The sequence below is a fragment of the Alligator sinensis genome, unplaced genomic scaffold (genome assembly GCF_000455745.1).
Source record: "Alligator sinensis unplaced genomic scaffold, ASM45574v1 scaffold154_2, whole genome shotgun sequence".
NCBI classification, from domain to species: domain Eukaryota; kingdom Metazoa; phylum Chordata; order Crocodylia; family Alligatoridae; genus Alligator; species Alligator sinensis.
In genome coordinates, this window is record NW_005842528.1 from 716910 (window position 1) to 743664 (window position 26755).

General features: G+C 40.1%; 1 protein-coding gene across 3 annotated transcripts in view; it reads left to right on the top strand.

Annotated features, from left to right (window-relative positions):
- The first annotated feature begins 2694 nt into the window (after nt 1-2694).
- Nucleotides 2695-26755, top strand: part of CDK17 (cyclin dependent kinase 17) — a 79605-nt gene continuing 55544 nt past the window's right edge. For all 3 annotated transcript variants that reach the window (XM_025213434.1, XM_025213435.1, XM_006031774.3), the window contains exons 1-2: nt 2695-2843; nt 23263-23427. In XM_025213434.1, the coding sequence (XP_025069219.1) occupies nt 2726-2843; nt 23263-23427 (283 nt within the window). In that variant the 5' untranslated portion in view covers nt 2695-2725. The remainder of the gene's footprint in view (nt 2844-23262; nt 23428-26755) is intronic.

Genomic DNA, 26755 nt, shown 5'->3' on the forward strand with positions numbered 1-26755 from the left:
ATCATAATTGTAAATGTTGTGAACTTGAGTAAATCTGTTAAGTGAATACAGATTTTTTTTTAATTGTTTTACTTTTTTGCATTTCTCTGCTTGAGGGGAAAAAAACTGAAGTGTTTCACATTTTTACTTAATTTTTCTCTCTTGTGTATGCTACCCTGCTACTGTGTGAAAGACCAGTAGACGTGTGGACATACAAAATAGTGGAGTAAAGGCCTGCTATACCTGTGTGTCTGTAAGTAGCACTGGCTAAGATGTGCCTTTCTCTTGCTGCCTCTTCCTATTCACAAGTTTCTTCTTGTTCCTGTCCACAAATTGATCTAACTAAAGAAGAGAAAAATCCACTATAAGCACTGTCACAATCCCTGCTTCCAGACATGCCTGCCATGCCATCCGGTTTTACAGCAGGAGTGTTTGGGGATTACTTTAGTGCTTGTTGCTTTTTCATTCCTTGTCTTTTTTGTTTTTGTGAAAATGGTGAAGTAAAAACTCCCAGTAGTTTGTCCTACTTACTATACAAAAGGCTTGGAGAGTGAGAGGTTTCTCTAGTACTTAGTACTCAAGCTTCTCTTGGGGGATCACAGCACTTTTCTACTAGTCCCAGCACCTATGGAAAACACTTCTCCACAGGGTTGGGGAAAGTACCTCCAGCCTTTCCTTCCTTCCTGGCTTCTGCTTTTTTGCTGCTGTTTGTTCTTGCAGATGGGAATGCTTCTGTGTTTGCTGGCACCAACACTGAATGATTGTACAGGGTTCCCATCTCCTCTTCCATGAGTCTTGGGAAAGTATGTGTTTGTGTTGCAGGTATTTTCCCATACCTTTCACTCTGGATTGCCTTCTGTCTTCTACCCAAGCCCTGCCATTGTGCTTTCTTTTATTGTCTTATCTTACTTCTGTGCCTGATGGTGGGGCAGGGGATGGGACACCTGTTAGATCCCGGACTGATGTAACATTTACAGCGCTGCAGATGGCTTTGTTCTTTTTTGTTTTGTAGCTATACAAATGTCGAAGGAACAGACATTTACACCCCCGATGGTGCTACAAAAATGGTGCCAGTGCTAGGGAAATGTTCCTGTTCAAAACACTATGTTTTGTGGCACCACATGTAACATCTGTACAATTGCATGTAGTGCTATGGGGCAAGGGGGGCTTTAACAGTGCTCCTGTCTCTCCCTCTCCCCTCCAACAGGGGAGAGAGAGAGCTGGGGTTTCCATGAGAGCCTGCTGTGATGAGCCAACTGACAGTGCCTGCTGCTGCTCCAGTGACCAAACCAGTTGTAGCTGTTCTCACTGCCCGCCCAGGCTGGGCAGTGAGCCGGTAGACAGCCCACTGTTGTTCTAGGACTCCTGACATAGCTCAGACAGGCACCCCTGGGAGCAGATGGAGCAACAAAACAGTTACTTTTAAACTGCAAATGAGCATTTAGTGTCAATTTAGGTGCCATGGGGCAGGCAGTGCAGAGGGTTTGGAATTGAAAGGGTCTTCCACTTATTCTGCCTAGTTATTCTGCCTAGTTCCCAGTGCTGGGATTGGCCCAAATACCAAAAAAGCAGCTTCACTCAAGTTGTGCTGAGAGAGTATAAGAAATGTGAAGTACTACAAAATACTTTCTTTTTCAGCATAATCCCCTGGCTACCGTGCTAAAAAGTTGCCAGAGAGGCATGCTCTCCACCTAGGGAGCAATGGGGACTGTTCCCTTGTTCCATCTGCTTTATGCGTGGTAGTGCTTAAGATACGATGTGGAAAACTGACCTTCAGTGAAGCAGTGATGTTGACTCTGCCAAATACATTAAATAACATGCCGAAGAAGAAAAAAAAATCATTTTGTGAATTTCCTTATTAAATTATTGCTATTTAATTCATTAAACAAAATTAAATTTCAGATGGAAATAGGTTTAAATTGACGTCCTTTTCTTAAAAAAAAAAAAAAAAAAGTTCTCTTCAGAATAAAATAGATTGTGAAGTGTAACTTTTTTGTCTTATGAAAACTTCTATTTAAAAATGTCAGGTCACATTTAAGTTGCATCTTGTAATGTGTTTGAACCAAGTATTATCTTTTTTGTTTCACATTTTAGAGTAAATTTTTGGCTCTAAACTTAAATCATGATCTGTTAATACAGAGTCAGTGAAGCAAACTTAGAATCAAACCATAATTTAAGGAAAAAAAAAAAAGTTCCACCATTAAAATTCAACGTTAGTAGAAATGTCTCCCTAAATAATAATGATAATACAGAGATTAAAAAAAATAAAATTAAAGGAGACCTGAACTATCCAAGAATCTCTAGTGATCATTTTCTGATGAAATTATTAATACAAAAATGTAGATTTCTTCACATAATTTAAGGATTTTTAAAACATTTTTATATGAAATGTGTTATAGGAGTTGATAAAATACTAAAATTACTTTTTAGAGTTTTAAAAACCCTAAAATATGATTTCCTTTATTTTAGATTTCCTTTGTGTTGATTGAACTCCAATAAAAATACTTTAAAACAAAAAAAAGAAAGAAAGAAAAGAAAAGGCCAGAGTATCACTTACGTGCAAGCTAAACTATCCAAATTTTCCTACATTTTTTTGTAACTAAACTTGTGTGTGTGTTAGATTATAACAGTATGCACGGGAATTAATTTCTATGCATTTTTCTTCTTTTTTCTTTTAATAATGAAAAAATCCTTTTCTTTTTTTTTTCTCTACAGGCTTGCTTAAGCCAGACTTCTCATCGATAGAATGAAAAAGTTTAAGAGGAGACTTTCCCTAACGCTGCGTGGAAGCCAGACCATTGATGAATCTCTGTCTGAGCTGGCTGAACAAATGACAATTGAAGAGAACAGTAGCAAAGATAATGGTAAATATATTTGCCTTCCTTTTTTTAAACTGAGGGGAAACTCCTAGTTGAGCATTTCTTTTTCTAAAAACATTCCATTGTTTATAATATTTTAGCAATTTCCTGGGATTTCCTTTCTCATTTGAGTAATACAAAATTGTTTTCTTGAAATAGCACCTTGTATAATTCAGTCGAATATTAAATTTGGACAGCAAACGTTATCAAATATATAAATATATTTTAATGTGCTGGTTGAAACTGCTGTAAGGTGGATACATACGTGGTTGGATCTTGGCAGTCAAAGAGTAGTTATCAATGGCTCAATGTCTAAATGGGAGGAAGTATCATGAGGGCTTCCCAGGGGTCTGTCCTTGGTGTGATAACTGTTCAGTACCTTTATAAAGAACTCAGAAACTTGGATTGAGCGCACATGTGGCATACTTGCAGATGACACCAAGGTGGGTGCAGTTGTAGACACTTGGGAGGATAGGATTAGTGTTTGTGATGGTTTGAAATATTTTTGGACCTTTTTCCAGGGTATCAAATAAAATTCAGTAAGGATAAGTGCAAAGTCCTGTGCTTGGAAAGGAACAATGAGATACACAAGTGTAAATTGGGGAATGACTGACTAGGCTGCAGTACTGCCGAAAAAGAACTGGTATGTGCAGTGGATCACAAGCTGAGTATGAATCAACAGTGTGCAATTGTTGCAAAAAAACAAATAGCATGCTAAATTGTGTTGTCATCTACAAGCCAAGAGACACTATTATTCTACTCTGTTCAGCACTGAGAAGGCCCCATTTGGAGTACTGTGTCCAGTTTTGGGTACCACACTTCAAGAAAGGTGCGGACAATTTGGGAAGAGCCCAAAGAAGAGCAGAAAGAGTTATTAGAAGGCTGGGAAATATGACCGATAAGGGAAGGCAGGAGAATACATGACTGGGAGAGGATTTGCTGTCTTCAAATACGTGAAGGGTAGTTATAAAGAAAGTGTTGATAAACTCTTCTCTGGTTGTAGCAGATAGGATGAGAAGCAACAATCTTAAATTATAGTAAGGGAAACTTAGACTGGATATTAGGATGAACTTTTCTAGCTACTGGGGTAGCTGAGCACTGAAATAGATTACCCAGAGAGGTTGTGGAGTCTCCATCATGGAAAATTTTTCCCAGTTAGGCACTTGCCTAGGATGGTTTAGATATGGATGATCCTGTTTTAAGCAGGGGTTAAGCTAGATAATCTCCTGAGGTCTCTGCCAGCCCTTTTTTTCTTTTATTCTACAAATGTCTTAAATAGCAAGTATTGGTGATCCCTTTTTTTTAATCTCACCCTTTAAAATATCATTGGTTTGAACTGCTTTAAATCTCTTCAGTTTTCAATAATTTGTTATTTGGTGATATACAGATAACAGGAATTCTAGTAGTACAATTAAAATTGCTGCTTCTCTTATGTAGTTTTCAGAGAGAAGTAATCAAGGTCTCCTATAATCTGTTAATCTCTGAATGATGCATTCTGGAGCTTCTCAGGCATCTGGAGTCAGCCACATTGGGCTGCAATAACTGAGCAGATATATGCGCACACTTATGTATGGAGAAATCTTTGATCTCATGCATTTTGGCTGTTGCAACAACTTAAGAGATTCTTCCCTCTGCTGCTTTTATGGTTTGTCCTTCCCCTCCCCACTGCATATTTCTAGTTCTTACCTCCACTACTGACAGTTATAGTTTTCTGAAGTAGCAACAGAACTGTTGCAGGTCTGATTCTTGTCAGTTTTACAGCTGCTTGCGTGCCTGAGTAATGGCAGTTAAAACTCACAAATCTGGACAGTAGTAGAAATGTTGGAATGTGCTCTACAGACGTTTAAGCTCTATCCATGTGATATTGCTTACCAAACTTGTGAAAGGTGACCTCGGTTTCAGAAAAATTATAACATTTGTCTCCAACTCTTCTTTAAACCCCCGCCCCAACTTTATGAGCCACTGTTCTGGTGTTCCAAGGGATCAAACACCACAGTTTAGAAGATTCTTATTTAACAGGTTACAAGTTTTTTGTTTTGTTGGGGTTTTTTTTTTTACCTTTGTCTATTATACAGATGTTTGCTATCAGTTATTTTAGTGTGAACCTTTACATTTTGCCTATTCCTTATATAGTGTATTTTGGGCTATTCCACGTGCCTATCCCACACTGTCTCACCTGCAGTTGCCTCTGTTAATGGTTAATTTTTCAGAGTTTTTCATATTTGGGAATGGAAACTGAAATGACTTGCATGGAATCTAGAGCAGGAAAGGTATGGGGTTTTTTTTTTTTCTCAGAAGTAGCATATACAACCTGCAGGAACCTAGAATGCATGACTTAAGCATGTACTTGAACTGTCAATCCAGTAATCAGAGATGGTCATCACAATGTAGGTCCTATTTTGTGATCAAGGAGATCATAGAATCCTAAAACAAGTAGGAGTGGAAGAGACCTCCAGAGGTAATTTAGTTCGCCCCCCTACTTGACAACATTATCCCTATCCAAACCATCCCACAAGCACTTGCTTAACTTAATCCTAAAACTGTGCATTCAACCCTGTCACGCATCTACAAGGTATGTTGCCCAAAGACACCAAAAGTACCCTAATGTGCCACAGGTTAAAGCACGGAAACACTCGCAGTCAATGTCTTGCTGCTGCAATGTTGTTAAAATGCACTAGAGAGATCCAAGGCAGACAAGGTTCCTTGGGTGAATTTGATATCTTTTATTAGACCAACCCAAATGGTTGGAGAATAGTTATTAAGCAAGCTTGTTTAGGGCTGGGCTGGGCTGGGCTGGGCTGGGCTGGGCTGGGGAGTCAGAGATCCAAGGAAGAGGAAGGCAGCACATGCACAGTTCATGTGAGTCTGACCATGAAGTATAATAGGGTAAAATTCCTTTATGGGCCTTGACCCTCGGCAGAGTGGCAAGCCTTTCTAACTGGGAACCTCTCCTGTTTTTAGTTCAAGGAACAGCATTGTCAAAAAACCCAGCTTTGCCTGTAGCCAACAACCAGTGCTTTTGAGGAAGGCCAAAAAATCCTGACACTTATAGTAAGACAAGGGAAAAAAATTCTTCTGGGCCCTGTGTGGCAACCAGCAAAGTCCAAAAGCATAGCAAAGCTAAACACCCTGCATTCTGCTGTGCAACCTGGGGACAGCAAGCATAACTCCATACATCAGACCCTTTTACTGGCCCGCCATGACTCCCCTTTCGGTATCCTCTCTCCTTAAATTGTCTTTCATAATTAGAGTCAGTTGTGGAGCTCTATAGAGATTGCTGGGTAAAAAGGGAAAAAATAGAGGGGGTACTTGAAGATCTCCAAGTAAGCCAACTGGGAGGTATAAAAAGGAGAGGAGAAATAAAAGTGTGCAAATATTGTGTGGAATGGAAGAACGTTAAAAGACTAGTGAAGCTAATAGCATACTGCGAGTAAAAGTGGAGGGAAAGATTTGAGATTTGGGACATGGAAGACAATAGTCATCCATGAAAAGGGAAGAAAACTGGCATAGTGTCATTGATCAGATTGGTAGCACCTGCAAATATGCTGGAATATCCCCATATAATTTGTTGTATGGCGTTTTGATAATCAGATGCCAAAAAGATAATTTACACATGGTAGGTTATGTGCACTGAAAACAAGAGTTCCCTTTTTTCAGGGAGCAAAAACAAGTCACATTCATGAAAGGTGACCTTACAATCTATGAATTAAAGGCCAGAAGGGACCTCGGAAGATCATCAGGTCCAACCCCCTGCACCAAGCAGGAAAGACAACTGGGGTCAGGTGACCCCAGCAAGGTGACTGTCTAGTCTCCTCTTGAAGATTTCCAGGGTAGGTGATTGTACCACCTCTGGAGGGAGCTTATTCTACAATCTGGACACCCTGACTGTGAAGACGTTTTTCCTAATGTTGAGCCTGAATCTATTTTCCAGGAGTTTGTGGCCATTACTCCTGGATTTCCCCTTGGGTGCCCTGGTGAACAGTTGCTAACCAAGCCCTTGATGTACTCCCCTAGCGTAGCGGTAAGCTGCTACCAGGTTGCCTCTTAGCCTTCTTTTCCTCAGGCTGAAGAGTCCCAGATCCCTCACCCTTTCCTCATATGGCTTGCCTTGTAAGACTGATTATATGGGTGGCTCTTCTTTGGACTCTTTCAAGCTTGTCAATGAATGTGATCCAGCTGAATAGTAAGAGGGAAAACAAAATGATGGGTGGTTTCCTAACAAGAATTAGACTGCTGCAGTTGGAGAACTGCTGGGCTAGCTGTCTCCAAAGGTAAATTTAATGATTGGGCATATATAGTAATTCTCAGGTCCTTTGACCTAATTACTATAATTACAGACTTAGAAGGAAGTATTTTTAGTTTGACTTTTAGGAATTAAGTTTGCTAATGTGATACTGCTTAAGTCTTCATTTGGTAGTTTGACTTTCTAGACTTCTCTTTAATGGAATGCTAATAACTTTCTAACATTACATTCCTAATGTTTCTGACAAGACTACTCTTACAGCTAATTGTTGTATCCAAGATAACTGTACTTTTATAATTTTGTCAGAGTTGGGGAAAGGTCTGTGACAGTGCTAGATTCATGTTAGCTACTAAATAAATTCAGGAAGATGAAGGTACACTATGTGCAACCAAAGATTAAATAGAAGCAGTAAATACTATTTTTTTCCTCTGAAACTTGATGTTAGATATATTGGGAGAGAAAGGGGAGCAGGAAAAAACACCTGCACTGAATGGGACAAAAATCAAATGAAGAAACCTGTAGTACACATTTCTCCATTATTCAGGGTTTACATCCTTTTCTTCCTGTCAACACAGATGTAGAAGTTGAAGGTCCCCTCTTAGTTTAGAAGTCTGTGATGAAACAGTGGTTAAAAGTAATTTTACCATCTGTGATTTCTTTTGGAGCCTGCCTATAGTTCACAGACAGACTTTACTATGGCTGTTCTTGCCTTTGTCCTGTTGAGGCCTGATTACTGTAATGTGTTTCTAATAAGTTTCCCTTGAAAATGACCCAGAAGCTGTAAATATGTAACACAGCTACTCACTTACACTTTAGAAGCAAAGCTAAGGAGCTGGTTATACCAGTCTCCTGACATCTCTCCTGTATGGCAAAGGATGCATTTCAAGGTCTTGCTATATCAGTGACTTCTTAAGATCGGTGTAATTCATTGCCTCGTGCCCTTGTTCCTGTCTGGTATGTATGTATATTTCTCCTGGGAGAATGCTTGCCTGCTGCTTGACGATTCCTGGGGACCAGAAGCTGAGCGGTCTCTGGAAAAAATGGGAGCCTTTCCCAGCCAGAGTCACTCTGGTTGTCATGGGGGCTTTGGGGATCCCTCCCATAGTCTGAAAGGGGAGAGGACGAGCATCTGCCGACTGCCCCCTGCCTGTTCCTCACAGCGGGGTCCATGGTGAGAGAGGTTTCCAGTTCTGCTCAGTCTGCTTGACCCCTGGAAGCTGAGGAGTGAGCAGTGCCACAAGCCCTCTGGCCATTCCTCACGTTGGAGTCCCCTGTGAGAGGAGCTGATGGGGAGCAGCAGTTTGTTGTTCCTCCCCTCCCAGTCAGTGAGGTCTCCTTTCCCAGGTTATGGTGCCCAGGAGCTGAGTGGAGTGAGCAACACTAAAAGCCTCTTGTCTGGTCCTCACATCAGAGTCCCGGGTGGGAGGGCCAGGCAGGCAGCTTTGTCCTGTTGCTTCATTCCCCCTAAGAACAGGAGGACTAGAATAGCTGCTGCTCCCCATGCTGTCCCCAGATCAGCACAAAAGGCACAAGGAGTAAGAGAAGAGGGGGCATTTGCAGGCTGAATGCCTCCACTGCTCCCTCTTCTGGAATCATTTCTAGAGGAGGAAATTTTCCACCACTAGAAATGAATGCTTATACATTGCCAGAGAGGCCCATCCTAGAATACCTAGTAGCCCAATGCTTGGAGTACTCCTTAAATCAGACCAGGAACTTTAACCTGGTTCCCCTATATCTTACTCCCTGAATTTTTAAAATTTATTTACAGAAAATTTAATTCTGTACCAGAGATCTTTTTGACAAAATTATTTTCTCAGAAAGAGTCCAACCTGAGCCATGTGATAGTAATAATCTGTAGATTTTTTTATAATGTTTTTTGCCTTTGCAGTACTACCATGTATACATCATACATCTTATGGCCCAAATGGGTAACAGGCATTTTGGAAACAATCTGCTTCCCTTGTAGTCTCATTTAAGTCAATAGGAAAAAAAGTAAAATCTCATATTTTATAGGAAAAAAATCTGACTCTTTGCAAACATCATTTTAAAATCTGGACAGTGAAATCTGAAATCCATCTATGTTTCTAGTCATACAGATAAGCCATCTGTAGGAGATGCATTTTTTTGTAAACTGGATAAGTTTGTAATACTAAAAATCCATACAATGTACTTTAAAGCGCATTTAAATTTATAATGGGAACATTAATATATTTTCTTCTTCCTCTGATCCACCAACTGTGTTGATGTGTGAGAGGCAATCAGTTTTCTAAGGCCTGGCGTAGAAATGCCAAATGCTTCCACAGTGTCTCTGGCAGGCTGATCAGGGGAGTCCAGTGAGCACCAATCCAAGAGAATAAATCAATTTGGTCAGTTGCTAAAGCAGAGGTACAAGGGGCAGAAACAGAGGTGTACAGAGAATTAATCTAGAAGCTACCAAACATGGGAGTGAGCTCATGGTTTGCTGTCTTTTTAATAATAAGTGAAAGACCAAAGAGTTTTGGTCACACTCTGCAGGTTAGGGGAGGACATAGTGTGCAAGGAATAAGGTAGGAAGAGCAGATGCTTGCACTTGGTTATGTGTTCTCTATGACCTTTCAATCTGAAAAACACAACCAGGTAGAAAATAATATATGAATGCTGTTGATAGCTGAGGTTTACCTTAGCATACCTTCTGCATAGTGCCCAGTTTGGTGCAATAGGAAGGATGTTGTGGTTTCAGCAGTTCCAGCTGGTGGGGAAGTCCCTATTAATTTTAGAGCAGTGGTTCTTAACCTTGCTAAACTGATACGGGCAGGCTCTCCATGCCTGGCCACTCCCCCACCTCCATTGTTTGGCCCTTTTGTAAGGAGGTAAGCACTGTAATAAATGAACTAGTTTTTTCAGATGAGGTGATGCTCAATTCACAAAAGTTATGGAGGGATACCCGAGTCTAGAAAGGTTGATAATCACTGCTTTATGCTCTGGTGAGCTTTCATGGAGAGGAGCTAAATGGCTTCTTTAAGCAGCCTTGGGAAGAGGGGCAGTCAGTCAGTCAGTCTACCTTAGGATGCTGGAGGAGCTGGCCAAATACTATCATCTTTTGTGTGACCTGCCACAAATACTAATTAAAGCTTGATAGAAACCAGCTACAAAAATGTTCTACATCTTTCAAGCAGCATCTTTGCAGCTGTTTTGCCACTTTAATTATGTGATAATTGCTTAGCCCATGTAGCATGTCTAAATTTATTGTGTATTTAGCCAGTTAATTGTACAATAAAGGTAACCAGTGTCAGGAGCCTTTAGATTAATTCTTCTGTTGCAAAGAACTAAGAAAAACTGTAAGAGGTCAGGGTGTTTTTGGATTCCTGTGGATTTCTATTTGAAAACCCTGGGTGTATCTATCTTATGGCATAACATTGCATGACACTCTGTGGCAATCTTAAAAGGTTGTTATGGTACCCCAGAGTAGTGGAAACCTAGTTGTGAATCACTGTTTTAGGGCCGTGTATTTCATTTCTAAACAAAGTATTTTTTATGGAGAATTCAAGATAATAAGAAGTGTTGGAGAGTATTAGACTTAGCCTGTGTACATCAGTGCGATTGGCTGCCGGGGGATGATCCCACCAACCCCCCTCCCGGTTGCTGACTCAAAAGGCACCAGTCCCTCATGGCTGCTCTAATCCTCCTGTTCTGGGGGAGTTTGGAGCATCAGGAGGGAGCTCCCTGCCCACTTCTCTAGAGTTCTAGAATTTGGTGTTCTGTCAGTAACAAGACCAATGACAATAAAGGAATGAGAGAACCTCAGGGAGATGATCCAAGCCAAACCACAGTCGTAGCTGTTATCTGTCTGATGTGATCTTAAAGTTGCCATTCTGGTTTAACCTGGATCATCTCCTTGAGGTGTTCTTATTACTCTGTTTTCATTAGTCTTAATTGTTACATAATACTTAATTATTACATACATGTGAATTCAAGTTGAATTCAAAATGACACTGGGGACTTGGTCTGAGAAGAAGGTAGGGCGGGGATGGGCAATTATTTCAGCTGGAGGGCCTCTTAATGGGTTTTGGTGAGCTGATCAGAGCTGCAAGGGTAGCTCTGCCCAGAGCTCTGCAGAGGGTGTGGAGGGGTGGTAGGGTATGGAGTAGTGAGTATGGAGTTTATGGGGGGCTGTGGGAGTGTGGGAGAGAGTGTGGATGTGTGGGGATTGTGGGAGGGTATTGGTGGCTGGGTGGGTATGGAGTTTGTGGGGGGTTGTGGGTGTGTATGTGGGGTTTGGGGAGGGGTGTGGCTGGGGGTGTGTGGGTACATGTGTATGATGGGGGGGTGTGTGTGGGGCCACCCTTACAAACATGCCCCCCATTGCACACAGCCCCTGCCACCAGTGGCAGCAGCAGGCGGCAGGCCCTTGGGGCACTTGCAGCCCATGGCAGGTAGAACCCCCCTGGTAGTGCATGGTCCTGGCGAGCCCCAGGACTGCACATGTCTGAGCTGCTGGCTCCATAGCATGGTGCTCACATGCAGTTCCTGGGTTCTCTGCCTGTGCCCCACTCCACTGTGGGGGTGCTCTGCACAATGAAGCTAACAGTGCAGATCATAGGGCTCAGCCACAGTGGCAGAGAGAGGTTTGGAGCCAACCTGGCTCCATAGCATGGAGCTCGCAGCCATTCCCCAAGACCTGCACGTGGCAGTGTGCAGGGCTGGGCCTCTGACTCGATCGTGTGGGGCTCCCCCAAGAGGCCCATGGCTCTGGGGGAGGACCCAGGAACTGCATATGAGCCCTGGTGAGCCCAGTGTAATGGAGCCAGGTAGACACCGTGCCCCTGCTGGCCCGGGCTCCATGCTCCTGACTCCTCACCCTGGGACCCTGCTGGCTCTAACCCCCAGGCACTGGTGCAGGCCCTGTGCTCCCTCCCGAAACTGCTTCCCCTACTTGCCTGCCTCTGCTGCCCCACCCACTGCCACCGCTTCCTACCTGCTGCTGGCACCCGTACCTGCCTGCCCATTGCTGCCACTTCTCCCACGCCCGCCACTACTGTCCTTCCCCCAGACACCACTGCTACTTCCCTGCCTGTGAGGCCAGGGTTACGACCATCCTGCCGGTGAGGGTTGAGCACAGTGTATGCTGCCCTCGCAGGGGTGAATGAGGCTCAACTACCATGCAAGCACAGCAGGGGCAGCCCAGGGCTGGGCTGGATACAGTGAATTGATAGGCCCCTGCCTGCAGGCCAGATGAGATTGCCTGGTGGGCTGTATTCTGTCTGTCCCTGAGGTAGGGGGATTGCAGTGTTGCTTCCTCTGCTCAGCTGCCAGTGAAAGGAGCAATGGGGCAAAGCCTCCTAGCTGCCTCTCAAACTGGGGCTTTGGTGTGTGAAGAGCCAGCAGGAGCAGCTGGTGGTTGCTCCTTCACTCTTCCCTCAGTCTATGGGAGGGGAGAGAGCTGCTGCCTCCCCACACCTTCTCCAGACTAGGGTCACCCTAGTCTCTGCAAGGCACAGGGGCCTTTCCTTATGGCTCTGCTACTTCTGGTCCTTGGCAGGAGTTAAAGCTATGGAAAAGTGTACAAATGTTCATCCTCCCTGGAGAATCTCTCCTGGGAATGACTGATGCCTGGTTGGAGTAGAGTTATTTTTTCTCCCAGAAACTGCCATTTTTGTTCTGTGAGAAGAAGCAGAATATCTGTTCACTTGTGGTTTCTATTGGGAGCCCAGCAATTCTCTGTAGAAGCAGAGCATTTGCATGTGGTCTTGGTGTGAATCTACTTTTTTTCAGTGCTTTTTTTATTAAATTTTACTGGTAATGTGAGCCCTAAAAAATAGGTCCTTTACATATTCTAGAAAGTTCTCTTTCTGTATTGTTTTATTTAAGGTGGTTCATTATGTTTTTTTGTTTTAAATACTATTTGAATAATAATAAAAAAAGAGTTCTCTGAAGACATCTCGTATGTCTGTCTGTGGACCCAGGGGCTTTATACCATTGGTCAGGGAAGCCAACTAATTGTGGTTGAAGCAAGAGAACTAAAATGTAGGTCAATTAACTAGGCAAGATTATAACGATGACTCAGTGATAATTAACCTTTTTAAACTCAAAGCCCCCTACATAACAATTTTGAAGTTAGGTGAACCCCATTTCAAAAACAGAGCAAATTCTTCTGTTGCAACGAACTCAGACTGCAACAGGTCAGAGTATTTCTGGCACTATGGGTTCCCATTTGAAATCTCTGGGCTTATCCTGTGAATCGTGTAGGCGTTTGGACACCTGTCGGTGCTGAGATTGTGTAGCACCCCACTGTGCCCTTAAAAAGACTCATAGCACCCCAGTGTGCTGTGCTACCCTGGTTGAGAACCACTGCTCTAAATAAAAGGTGAATAAACACGTAATCCTTTACGAGCTCTTAAAACTTTTAGCTTGATTACACCACTTTGTGTGCAAGGCACCAATTATAAGAGGCTGCTGACACTGATTGGGCAGTGAGTTAATAGAGTCTCCTCCCCCTGCCCTCCTCTTTCTGCCCCTCCCTCCCCCTCAAACTGCTTCAGCATAGCAAAGGAAACCATTGTTGTTTCAGATTTTTCAGGATTTGTTTTTTCACAGATGACCCCCCAAATTTAAATAGATATTTCTTTACCAAATAGCCCGTTAAAATGTTATTTAACAGATTCCACTAACAAAATGTAACCCTACTCTTCCTTCAAAGTGACTCTTTAATAAGCATTTACTTTTTTCCACAGAAACATTGACATTTGTTCTGCAGTTGCCAGTATCTTACAGAGCCTCAACTAAAGTCTGTTAAGTCAGTGGATGTCTTTCTGTTGACTTCTCTGGCATTTGGATCAGATTCCATGTTTTGTCTATCGCTTTTGTTAAGGCAGATTTCTGTATCTTCTGTTTTGTCCTTTTCTCTTTCTCTTTTCTCATTTTTTCCTAATTTATTGGGAACTGTATTAGACTAATATGACTGCAAGAGCAGTTACATTAACTATTACAGCTGTCAAGCAACAGAAGCATGATATCTACAGTGTAAAATAAAATGCAAGAGAAAACGTGAAGTGCACAGCCTCACTAATCTTCTGTGGTCTCCTGCTGCCATTGCTGAGTCTTCCAGAGCGTGCTAGAACTAAGTAGTGACTTTCCCCTTCTCTTATGTCCCACGACATCATTAACCCTAAGCATTGTTTTGGTAGTCAATATAAAATTTGACTCTTCTGCTCTATTACAGTATAATAACAACAGCCTCACCAGTTTACTAAACACGTGTGCACTCCTAGTTTCAACCGTAAGAGTAGCAACTGTCCTGATTAAAACATAATGCTTGTGTATGGCCAGTGTCTTTTGAAGCATCTGATGTAAGTCATAGTCTGAGACAAGCTTCTAGATTAGATGGGCTAATGGTGTTCTGTAGCATGGCAGATTTGCTAAGGAAAATTAAAAAACCTAATAAATGTATGTATTTGTAAGTGAGAATTTGCCACCTCCCTATTATAGGGTTTGTTTTGTTATAGTCATAATTGCTGTTATGTATGAACAGCTGAATATAGTGACAATAGTATACCAAAAAGTTTTCATTTGAAAGATATAGGCAGGCACAACGCATTGTTTCCTAAAGTGTGAGTGTGTAATCTGTCAATAGGATTGCTTGACTGGGGTAGTTTAGTTGAGGACAGTCCATCCTTGAGCAGGTGGTTGGTTTAGGTGATCGCTTGAGGATCCCTTCCAACCCTACTGTTCTGTGATTCTAAGTTTGGTGCTCTCTGTTGAGAAATTTCTTAAATATAGACATGGAGGTAATGTTGAGATTACAGTATAGTCTTTGACTGGATAACTTTTTAAAGGTAATATCATAGTTCATGTACAATATTTTGCAGTTAATATAAAAGTGTAAGGCAGTGATGGGTTAATAGACATCTAGCTACTTTGAAAGATAGAGATGCAGGTTCTGATATGGATGAGGTATGTTTTAGTGGTCATGCAACTATATATAATGACACTTTCTAAAAAAATGACAAGGGTCTTCATTTGCTGTAAATAGTCAGTACAGTGTAAATGTACAAAGTTAATTTAGTGTTCTGTCAGTAACAATTAAGAGTATTGAAAATAAAGGAATTGGAGAACCTCAGGGAGATGATCCAAGCTAAATCAGAGTGGTTTCTGTTATCTGTCTGCCTGTCTGTCTATGATCTAAAAGCTGACATTCTTGTTTAACCTGGATCATCTCCTTGGTGTTCTCATTCCTGTATTTTCATTAGTCTTAACTGAAGACTATGTAACAATACACTTCATTGTTACATATATATGAATTGAAGTTGAATTCAAGATGACTTAGCTCTACACGTCTGATGTACACTGGTTTCCACACTTGAAACTCCCACTAGGGAAGAATACTTAGGCTCATGGTATGGATGTGGCAATTAAATCCGTCTCATCTATATATCAGCATTAAAACAAAATGGTGGTTCTCAACCTTCTTAGATTCAGGCAACTCCTTGTTAGATGCAAGACATTTTCTGCGGAGTGCCAGTTTTTAGCTTTCGCTTGTTTTTGGACTACAGTAAAATAATAGATCAATTATTCTGTTGCAAATAATTTGGAAAGACCACAACAGGTCAGAATGCTATGGATTCCTATTTGAGATCTCTGGGTTTGTCTTGTGAATCATGTGTAGGTGTTTGCACACCTAAGTGCTAATATTGTGTGATAGCCCATAACTCCCTTGAAAGGATGTCACAGCATCCCTGGCTGCCGCAGCACCAAGAGTTTGGTTTCAGTAGATTCCTTTATCTCTATATATTGTTTGTTTGTTTATTTTTAATTTTTAAGAGATAGTTGTCATTCTTCATTGAAATAATGTTTAGCGTGCAGTAGAAAACTGTCACACTAGCAATTGCAAGATTATAGTGATTCAAAGAATAAAAGAGTTGAATGTGATTGATAGTGTTAATTTAAACTTTTTAAAATGACCTGAAACATTAATGATAAAAAAATTAACAACTGATAGGCTTTTACATCAGTCTGAGAATATATTGCATCAAGAATGAGTGCAGTGACATCCTTATTTTTAGGATAGCAAAATAAAAAGGAGTTAAATAAAACACATATTGTTGTGTAAAAAATAATCCATGGATGCAAAGAAGTATAGCTGAGTAGTAAAGCAAGAACCAATTTGCAGTTTTATGTAATGAAGGAAACATAAATTATTTAAAAAAAAAGCAAATATGATGAGCAAGAAGACAGATTTATTCCTCAGTCTTTATTCCTATTCTCTCATACACACCAAGTTCCCACCAACAATGATTGCAATTGTATTACCTCTCTAACATCTTGTAATTTAATCAGTCAGAAAGGTTAAAAATCCTGCAAAATGAAATTCTTGAAATGAACACAGATATCACAACCTGAAAACAATAGACTATTTATTGGACTTTCTCTGGGATCCTAAGGCAGATGGAGTTGGATTTTTATCTTTAGAAATCAATTACTTTACATTACATATTTTATTAACACCAAGTAAATTAAGTAGATGTTGTTGAACAGTTTTATGAGCTATTTTCCAGCAATAACTTGCTTGAGGGTCACTTTGGAATCTCTTCAAATTTTTAAGTATGATGGTAATTTGGGACATTGCAAATGAGTTCAACAGTACACAGCAAAAATTGTATTCTGCATCCTCTCAGCCTATTGCAGCATAAGCCAAGTTTAATAAAATTATTTCTGCAAGCCTGAAAAGAATCAGTATTTATGATGAAGAGAGAGAATTGCAAATTTTAAGGTATTCTCCCTTTATGCAGAAATAAATAAATGCATATTAGAATTTTAATGTTTAATCGAATACTTTTAATATTAAAGCATCATCAGAGATGTGCTAATAAATATCATTAGATAATTCTTCTAGCCTTCATTCAACTAGCTGCTAGCATTTAGGGTAATGGATTGCTTCATAATGTAAATTACTGAAGTTGAATTTTATAATGGTTTAAAAAAAATTAGGGCAGTACTTGGGAAAATGCAGAAAAGTAAAAACTATGTAAGGTAATTGGTGTTTAATTGGATCTTAATTTTTTAAACAGTATGCACTTAACATTTTCTATGTATTTACTTTTTTCATTTCTTTTCATCATGCTTTCCTTGTCCAGTAATATGTTCTGTGCCTATTCTTATCTTTACCATTTAAGAACTTAGAAAAAGGACTTTTTTTTTTTTTTTAGTTTGTAAAATATTGAGCTATAAAATACTGTATGAATCTATCAGTTGCCCTGAGAACAAGAAATTCTGAAGTAACCTTATCCATTCATTAAACCATTTCATATCGGTAATGACTCTTAAAAACTTCACCTTTATTCTTAGCTATTTAGTATTTTCATCAACTCTTTTTCTGTACTACAAAGTCTATGGAGAAAGATGTATCCTAGCTGTTCATGATTAGACAGATATCATATGAAAGGAAGTTGTTTTCACCTGTACACAGAATAGTCCCTTTGTGGCTAATTATATATTTCATCTTTAAAGAGAGCAAGTGCTCGCTACAAACCTCAGACCAAGATCCTGAAATTGAAAATTGCATGGGGATAGTAGCTTAATCGGCATAGGGTGATCACTGATGCATCCCCAGAATACAGGACATCACCTGAGTGAGGGACGGTCCTCTTGGCCAATCAGCAGTGAGGGGTGGAGCCGCTATCTTCTCAGCCAGTCAGCAGCAAGGTGTGGGGCCACTGAACCCATTGACCAATCAGCAGCAAGGGGCAGGGCACCGCAAAAAGGCCTATCTCCCCACCCTAGCTGGGAACCCTGATCTCCTTGGTTGTATACTGCCCTAGGTCTAGGCATAGCCAATAGAGTCATGAGGACAAGTGATTGACATGTATCTGAGACATGTATTTATGCAACCAGTTAAAACTAATGATTTGTGATTCACATTTTCAGTAACTAAGTCGCAGTCTGTATCAGTACAGTGTGTACTTACAATTTAAAGTTAAAATGGAAAGTAGAAGCCTAATGACCCAAGCAACTTCTGTGCACTTTCATAATATTCGAGCGTTCTGAGGGGTTTTTTTTTTTCTTGCTTCCTTTCTTTTTTTTCCTTAAAGAGGAATGGGAGACTTAGCTGGATTTTCAGGATTGCTAACTAGGTGTGTGGGAGTTGGGGGCTGAAGCCAAACCCTAAAGGGGTATTTGGTACTTCCAGAATTTTGTTGCATCTTAGTTTTAAGGGTGAAGAAAGCAGTTGTATTTTTCAGTCCTAACTTGAAAGGCGCCTCCTCCATCTTGAGCCCAATGCAGTCCGAGAGCCATATGTAATCCATTCCTTCCCCCTGTGCATGTGCCAAATCCCTGAAATGAGGCAAGGGAGTTATTTTAGTATTGAATATGCACCCCAAACCTCCCTTTGGCTCCATCTTTGGCTTATTGGTAGTTTAGTTATACTTTGTGTTAACTAACCTTTTGTTTTTAAATTAGTTTAAGAAACAGTTGAAATAAGAGAAAACTATGCATTTAATATTGGATCTATTAAAAGTGCCCATTCAAGTTCTGTGCATGTGTAAGAATAATAAACTTAGAACAAAAAGTATTCTTAATATTAAGGCTTTCAAAAATTTCCCCTCTAATGGCTAAAACCCACCATAAATAAAGACAACCAGCCACCACTAATCACTCAACTCATTCCATCCAGCAAACCATTATCAGAATTAGTATCTGTTCTAATATTATAAAAGCCTTAGTCTGTCTTTCTGTCCATAACACTTTATTCTCACTCTCATTGGTTGTCTGAAGCAACCAATCAGAGTGCTCAGAGAGCGTTCTAGACAGGTGGCGGTGACGTGGCAGAGCACTGTCATGACAGCAGCGATGGAGCAGATGAAGCGGGGAAGGCGAAGGCCAGCATTGCTGGCCTCACTTTCTCCCCCCCCAGCCCTGCTCCCTGGAGGTGACAGTGGCACGGGGTGCTGGCTGAGGGGGGATGGCAGGGCAAGGTAACTCCTGGGAGGTGGCAGCATGAGGAGCTGGCAGTGCAGTGCTGGCCTCGCAGCCTTGCTCCCGTGCTCTGGCCTTTCTGCCACCGGGCCCCGACAAAAGCCAGCAGAGGGGGGAAGGAGGGGGGGGGGGCACAGTGGCATTTTCAGAGTTAGCATTATTATATAAGTACCCACACTGAACTCAGCATTGTATAAAATAGTTATATTAATCTGAAATCAAGCAGAAAATGAGGCAACTTAGAGAACAGGTTCAGTGAGGCATATGCTTTCAGAAGCAATAGGCTACTTTGTAGTATCTGATAAAGTAAGCTATCACCTACCATAACTTTTGTGTTTCTGAATGAGTTGGTCTGTAAGGTGCCACTCTGCATTGTATAAAGTGCAAATGTTTAGTCCCAAGTCGATCTAAAAGATGGGAGAAATGGGAGATGAAAATTCAGAAAACTTCTCTTTTTAAAAATTAATTTAGCGATGGCATTATACTAACATGGTTTAATGTTTCTAGGATTTATGGAATAAGTAGGCTTTAATATTAATTTGATTGAAGAAAAGGGATTGTATTGGAGTAGGAAGTGAAGGTAAAAAGATGAATGAGTGTTGAGTGGTAGGCTGACATCAGTGGAACAAGAGGGTTGAAAGCATCTGATGAGGAACAAGGGTAAAGATTTAGGTAGGACAGCCTCCCCTTTAGCGTTTTACACATTTTTATCTCTCTCTCTCTCTCTCTCTCTCTCTCTCTCTCTCTCTCTCTCTCTCTCTCTCTCTCTCTCTCTCTCTCTCTCTCTCTCTCTCTCTCTCTCTCTCTCTCTCTCTCTCTCTCTCTCTCTCTCTCTCTCTCTCTCTCTCTCTCTCTACACCCATTCATTGTCTGCATTTATGGGGGATGCCAAAAGAGGAAATTTGTGGGAAGGCTTACAGCAGTGGTAACATCTTTTCAGATTCTGTTTCCTGCCTGAAGCATCTATTTAGACAATTTTTTTCTACAGCAGCTACTTGGAAGCCCTTATACTCTTCTTGTAGAAATTCAAGCTTTTCTTAATTTCATTTTTTTTAATTCATAGGCAAGTACTTGCCCAGTTCTATTCATGTACTTCTTTTTTTGATTCCATTAAACCAGTTGGAACTTCATGTTCCAAAGTCATTTGTCTCCAAAACGTTGCTTGAATTTGGTTGCAGAGTTTTTGCTATATTGTATATGTGCACATGTATGTGCGCATCTGAAATTCTGTTTTCTGTAATATACGTTTTTCTGGCTCTTCAGTTTACGAATTTGCTGTTTTGTCAAAAGTACTTTCCTCCAGAACTGAGATCGGAATCGGTTTCTAGGATAACAAAGCAACATCACAGGTGATCGTATCACAGTACACATAGAAAAACTTTTCTGGTGGTCCCTGCTGTTGGTACAGAGAATAAAGATTCCACAAATTGCTTTCAGGCTTCTCTTTCCCATTTGGGAACACAGTACTCCAGTTGCTGAATGACTACATGTAATGTCTTTCTTTAATCTGATTTACTCCTCTTAGTACTGTACTTACAGCTGCCATAACTGGACCAAGTTAAGGGAAAATGAAGTATGGTAGAATCTATAAATAGACTAGCCTACTCAAATTGAATGTTTGGCTTCTCACTCTATAATATCTAACTGTATATGTTGATGTGCATCTACTTGGTGATCTTGGGCAAATTACTTTAGTTCTGTGTACCTCTATTTTCCTGTCAGTCAGTGAATACAGTGATACATACCACCCCTGGAAAGCTGAATATTTAGCAATATGAAGAAAGTGTGTTGAAGAACTGGCTTATTTTTGTGAAAATTTGAGTATTTTTTTATATTGGAAATGATTGAATAATAAAGTAAAGATCATATACATAGACATTAGGGCCGGAAGGAACCTCAAGATCGAGTCCAGCCCTCTGCCCCAGGGGCGGGAATTCAGCTAGGGTCAAAGGATCCTAGCAATATAGGTGTCCAAATGTTTCTTAAGAGTCCAGAGTAGGTGCTTGCACCACCTCTGGAGAGAGTCTATTCCAGGCCTTGGGAGCTCGGACAGTAAAGAAGTTTTTTCTTATGTCCAGCCTAAAACGGGTTTGGAGGAGTTTTGTGATTATTTGACCTAGTCATCTCTTGGGATGCTCTGGTGAACAGGCATTTCCCCAGATGCTGATGTACACCCCTCATGTACTTATAGGCAGTAATAAACTTATAGGCAGGGAAAATAATTATATGATTAACAATACATATACATATGTATATGTATTGTAAATCAATGGATTTATATATTACTAGAAATAAAAACTTTTCATGTGCGCAGTATTTCTCCATTAACTTGGTGCGCTAATTTGAATTTGTGTTTTTAATGGGGGTTTTGTTATAATCTGTTGTATAACGATATAGTGAATGACTATTCCAGGGCACATCCAGAAAAAAACAGGTTTGTTTACAGTACAGTGTACATTATTGCAGAAATACTTGAGCTAGCTTTAAATGGACTCTCCAGTACCAGAAGCAGTCTGTCTGTGACAGCAGAGACCTGCATAGGCTAATTTACTCTGCCATCTAAGGCAGTGGTTCTCATCCAGGGTGCCAGGAGGCATGTACAACTGTCCTGTCCGCTTCTGTTTCTGAGAGCATCATAGGGGAGGCCCAACCAGGAAGGACTAGACAGTATAAGGCAACTTTTCTGCCAGCTCTATGCTGATTAGAGAGCCCCAGTGCAGGAGGAGCTGGCTGTGCAGCAGGCACATGGGACATTTTCATTTGGAGGCAGCAGATCCCAGTTGAAAACAGTGGTTTTCAGCCAAGGGTGTCACTGCATTCAAATAAGTGATGGTGGGATGCCATGATCCCGAAGAAGTTGGGAGCCCGTGGTCTAGGGTCAGTCTGTAGTGTTAACATACCCATAAAGTCAAGATTGAGAGAAACATTCCTTTTATTTTTCCTAGCATTTGTGTATTCATTTTCAATTGTTGAAATTATTTTGTTTCCTGAAAATTAAAATGAAAGGAAATGTAAAATGAAGGTGAAAAGTAGGCATCGGGTTATCTGATGATAAAAATCCTTCCAAAAATAGTTCTGTTACTAAAAGTTCTACATTCACATCTGGTTATCCCATTTAAAAAAATCAAAATAAACAATGAAACCTGATCAGTTGAGCCCAGTATTACTAGGGGTCTGCCAGAGTAGAGGCGACTGCCAGCAGATTTAGTGGGTTGGGTAGCCATTTTTGCAGGAGAAATGCAGCTGACCTCTCACCACTGTTTGGCTCTGAGCACTGCCTGTTTTGCGGACCCACTTCTCCCTGCTGATTGGCGAGGGACAGGGCCATACGACATATAGCCATTGCAGCCAATGTTGGGGGGGTGGCAGCCATCTTGTTGTGCCAGCAGTCCCCCACGCCACTCCTGCCCCAGTGGGCTGCACAGCTGGGCTACAGCAGCCACAAGGACTGCTGGGTACTCAAGGAGCCAGCATTTTATTTTTGGTAAGTTTGGTTTTCTTTTCAGGGAGCCTGCCAAAAGCAGAGACCCCATACTTTTTTGCAAAGCCTGCTTGAAATCGCGATTTCTGCAAAAATTGCAAAGTTGCTATTTCAATAGTTCCATAGCTCTGTCTACTTAAATGGACCAGCTTCCAGTATTGCTGTTGAGTATGAGAATGTTAGGGTAAATTCAACCAAGGGCTTCCAACAGTGAGGCCTCCGTCTGACCTGTGCTAAAATGAACTTATGTGCTTGTGCAGGAAGACTGACAAGTCTCTGCAGGTTCTCTGGTGAGTTTCCCCTTGTGCAAATTAGGAACCATGAGTTTCAAATAAGTAATCATGGGGAAGCTGCAGTCATCACTGTGAAGTAAATTCAAGGGAAAGAAATATTTGGTATTGTATGGCCTCTAATCAGCTTTTGGTGATTTGGGCTTTTTTAGGGGGACTGTTTTCTGTAGAAAACACTTGACTCAGCTACTGATCCAACTTCAGAGCATATGTATCTTAATAAATGAGACTCATGAACACTCTGACATGTTTAATATTTTGTTTTTTATTGGGGTTATAGTAGAAGAATCACAGTAATATTGCATATTTCATCTGTTTTTAATATTGAAAAAGTAATGCATTCATAAAGTGGCAATTACCATTCCTAGTAACAATTTTCTTTTTCTTTTTTTTCTTCCTGCCATGTTCCTGAATTGCTCACTTGCTTGTGGGAATGAATATTTTGGCCTTTGCGAATTATAGAACCTATCGTGAAGAATGGCAGGCCTCCAACATCTCACAGTATGCACTCATTTCTCCACCAATACACAGGATCTTTCAAGAAGCCGCCTTTACGGCGACCACACAGCGTTATTGGTGGCAGTCTTGGCTCCTTCATGGCAATGCCTAGGAATGGAAGCAGATTAGGTAATTTATTATTTTGGTTATTTAACTTCATACTGTCTATATTGATTCTTCCCAACAGATGTAGTTGTTCTGATACTTTAGTTCTAAATTTGCTGTGGGAATGCAACACTATTGCTATGGTTGTCATAGAAACACAAGTTGAAATTGTTGAACATCTCATTTAAGCTTTTAAAGAAGGAAACTGATAAAGGACTATAGAGTGTTATTTCACGGAAATCGCCTACACAGGCTTCTGATGACACGTATAACAGTTACAAAACACTTTTCTTTTAGTAAGTTCTAAAGTGCCTATTTGACCACAGCATTTGAGCACTGCTTGAAGATACAGGAATTCAGGAATGGCAAAAATTCATAACTATATCTTTATTTCTAGGATTTGAACAATGGCACATTGCTAGAATTTTCATTAATCTAAGCAGGGAACTATCACTTAAATATTTTAATCATTTTTGCAATTGTATAAAGCTACTTTTTTTTATACTCTTTGCCAGTCTTGGTTCTTAGGAACAAATAATGATTTGCTAAAAAAATCATAGAAAATTAGGGTTGGAAGGGACCTCAGGAGGTCATCTAGTCCAACCCCCTGCTCAAAGCAGGACCATCCGCAACTAGATCCTTCCAGCCAGTGGTTTGTTGAGCTGGGCCTTAAAAACCTCCAGGGATGGAGATTCCACCACCTTTCTAGGTAACCTCTTCCATTGTTTCACCACCCTTCTAATGAGAGTTTTTCCTAATATTCAACCTAACTTTCCCTTGCTGCAACTTGGGACCATTGCTCTTTAAATGTTTTTTACATTGCCCACACCTACCATTCATTTTGTGTGCTGGCTAATAATGCTAATTGATATCAATCATTGTAATATTTTTAATTACTTTTCCTGCCCCATGCCCTTCCTCCAACCAATTTCTTAGTACTAGAAGGCAGGAACAGTTGCGGGTTAAATTACATTTCATTTGATTTAGGTTTTTACTTCTCTACTTCTAAGGAAACTTCTACTCTACTGCTAAATGAAAGTGGAATTTAGGCAAATTCCTCCAAGGCTAAAAATGTGTAACTTTTGAGGTGATTGTTGAACTATCTACATTCTGGTCTATTCTGTGATGTCACATATTCTCTTTCTCATAGAGGAGTGCAGGCTGTGTTGTACATGTTCTCCAGGGACTTCCACTTGACTTCACCTAAAGGTCCCAAGTACCTATTTTGTTTGTGCAGTCAGGCTTTGCTTGAGTTGGATGAGAAGCAGCCTCAGGCACTGAATGGAAGATGCATTTTAAGTATTTAATTTTATTCATATAATTCATTTATATAGCAAGATGCAAAGAAATCTAACTGCTTTAATTCTGTGTTCTGTATTATACGTATATGTTACAAATGACATAACATGACACATTCCACATATAGTAACAGTTTTAACATACATTTTTGCATGTTAAGCTTAAAATATGATACTTGTAAAATTGTAGATTTTTCACTACGTGTGAATTATGAGTAAATAACATGTTCTTCAGACTTTTCACTAACAATGTTACAGTAGGGTTCAGGTGTCATGTTGGTTCAGGAAATATTTGTAGTGCAAAGGTTTTTTGTGGGGGGAAGACATATCTTATAGGATCAACTGTACAATTGAAAGATATGATAGACAAGCTTTTGGGCACAAAAGTACCCATCCTCAGGTCTGAAAGTGCTCTTGCCCTATATAGTTGGTCCAAAAAAAATATCAACAACCAACCCTGTTTCTTTCACTAAAAATGTTAATTGGTTTTATAAATTGTTTATAAAATGTATTTTTACCTTAAATGATTTTTACACTTATTTAGAACTATTTCCTGCTTGAAAAAATGTTAGTAGTGTATACAAGTATTATGAGTGAAAGTTAAGTCTTTGTTTCTCTTTTCAAGGCTGTTAGCTTTCTATTTAAAGATGAAATTCAAAATACGAAAGCCCTGAACTCTGTGGTGAGGCCGTTGTTTTAGAAAACGTGTTGCCATACCCATTTCATATTGAGTTTTGCAGCTCCACCACAGCAGTAGATTTGATTTAAAATGTAAATACACGCTTTGGTTTTTTGCTAGTGCTTTAATAAAAATTAAAAGCAGGTTTTCATAAGAAGAAACTTCCCATGCCAACGTTTTGCCCACCATCTTTTGACCCCCTCCGGTAACAACATATGACAGTTCTCAGCAACATGACAGTGTTCAGTTTACCTGTATGGTGATACTACCAATACATCTATTTTTAGGATAGTTATCTTGCATTTTGTATTTAGCACTTTATAGACTTTGTAACTTTGCTACTATCCTTCCCTTTATGTTTTGCTGCCAATGCAGCATTCTTTGGATTTTTAAATTAAGTTTTCTGACATGGTAGACAGGTGGGAAAAATTATTTGTTGAAAAATAAAATGGCGTATTGGTACATAGTAGCAAGACCCAGGAGAGTATAATTGCTGCTATTCATTCTCTACTACTTCACATGTCTCTACTTTTTGCTGCTGTCACATGGAGATACTTATTATTCAATAGGGTCACATCTTCTCCATTGAGATTATCATGTCAGATATAAATTATTCAAGCATTCTTACCATCTCTTTCTTCTGTTTTTTGTCCTTTTGCTATCCATTTACTTCTCTGTCCCACTAGTGGGATTGCAGAATCAGAGAGAAGTCCTTGGTGCAATACTGCACAAAGTGGAAGGATTTAAAGAAATATCCACTTTGATTATAAATAAACTATAGAATTAGGAGTAATATATAAATGTACAATATGGGTAAGTATCACTTTTCCAAGACCTACCCTATTTGTACATTTACAGGCTGCTTGCTTATGACTGAAACAATAATCAGTATTTGGTGGAGCTGCATTGAATTTTTTTTCCTTGAATTCAGGCACTCATACTGCAATGTTAAGGTTGCAGACATAAGATAATTTGTATCCAAAATGTGTTCCCTTTAGTAACTTCCCTGTTGTCTGTAGTTTTGTAAAAAACCCTTTTTCTCTGAATATGAATCTGACATGGAAGTGTCCTTTTATTTATCTTCATAATATTTTAAATATTGGTGGCCATTTTTGTTTGGTTTTCAAATCGCATGAGGTTTATAAATATTGAAGAATCCTGCTGCTTCACTGGTTTCCATTCACATGCAGCATAGTAATATTTCCTCACAATGCATTTGATTCTGAATCAGAGTGAACTTTGTTTCAGTTCAGTTTTACAATGGGAGGAGTGCATTATCTTGGAAATTTGAATAATGGAAAGAACTGCTTACCTCTTATATTCAGTCACCATAACTCCTCATCTTACTTTGTGGTGATATCCATTTTAATGTCTA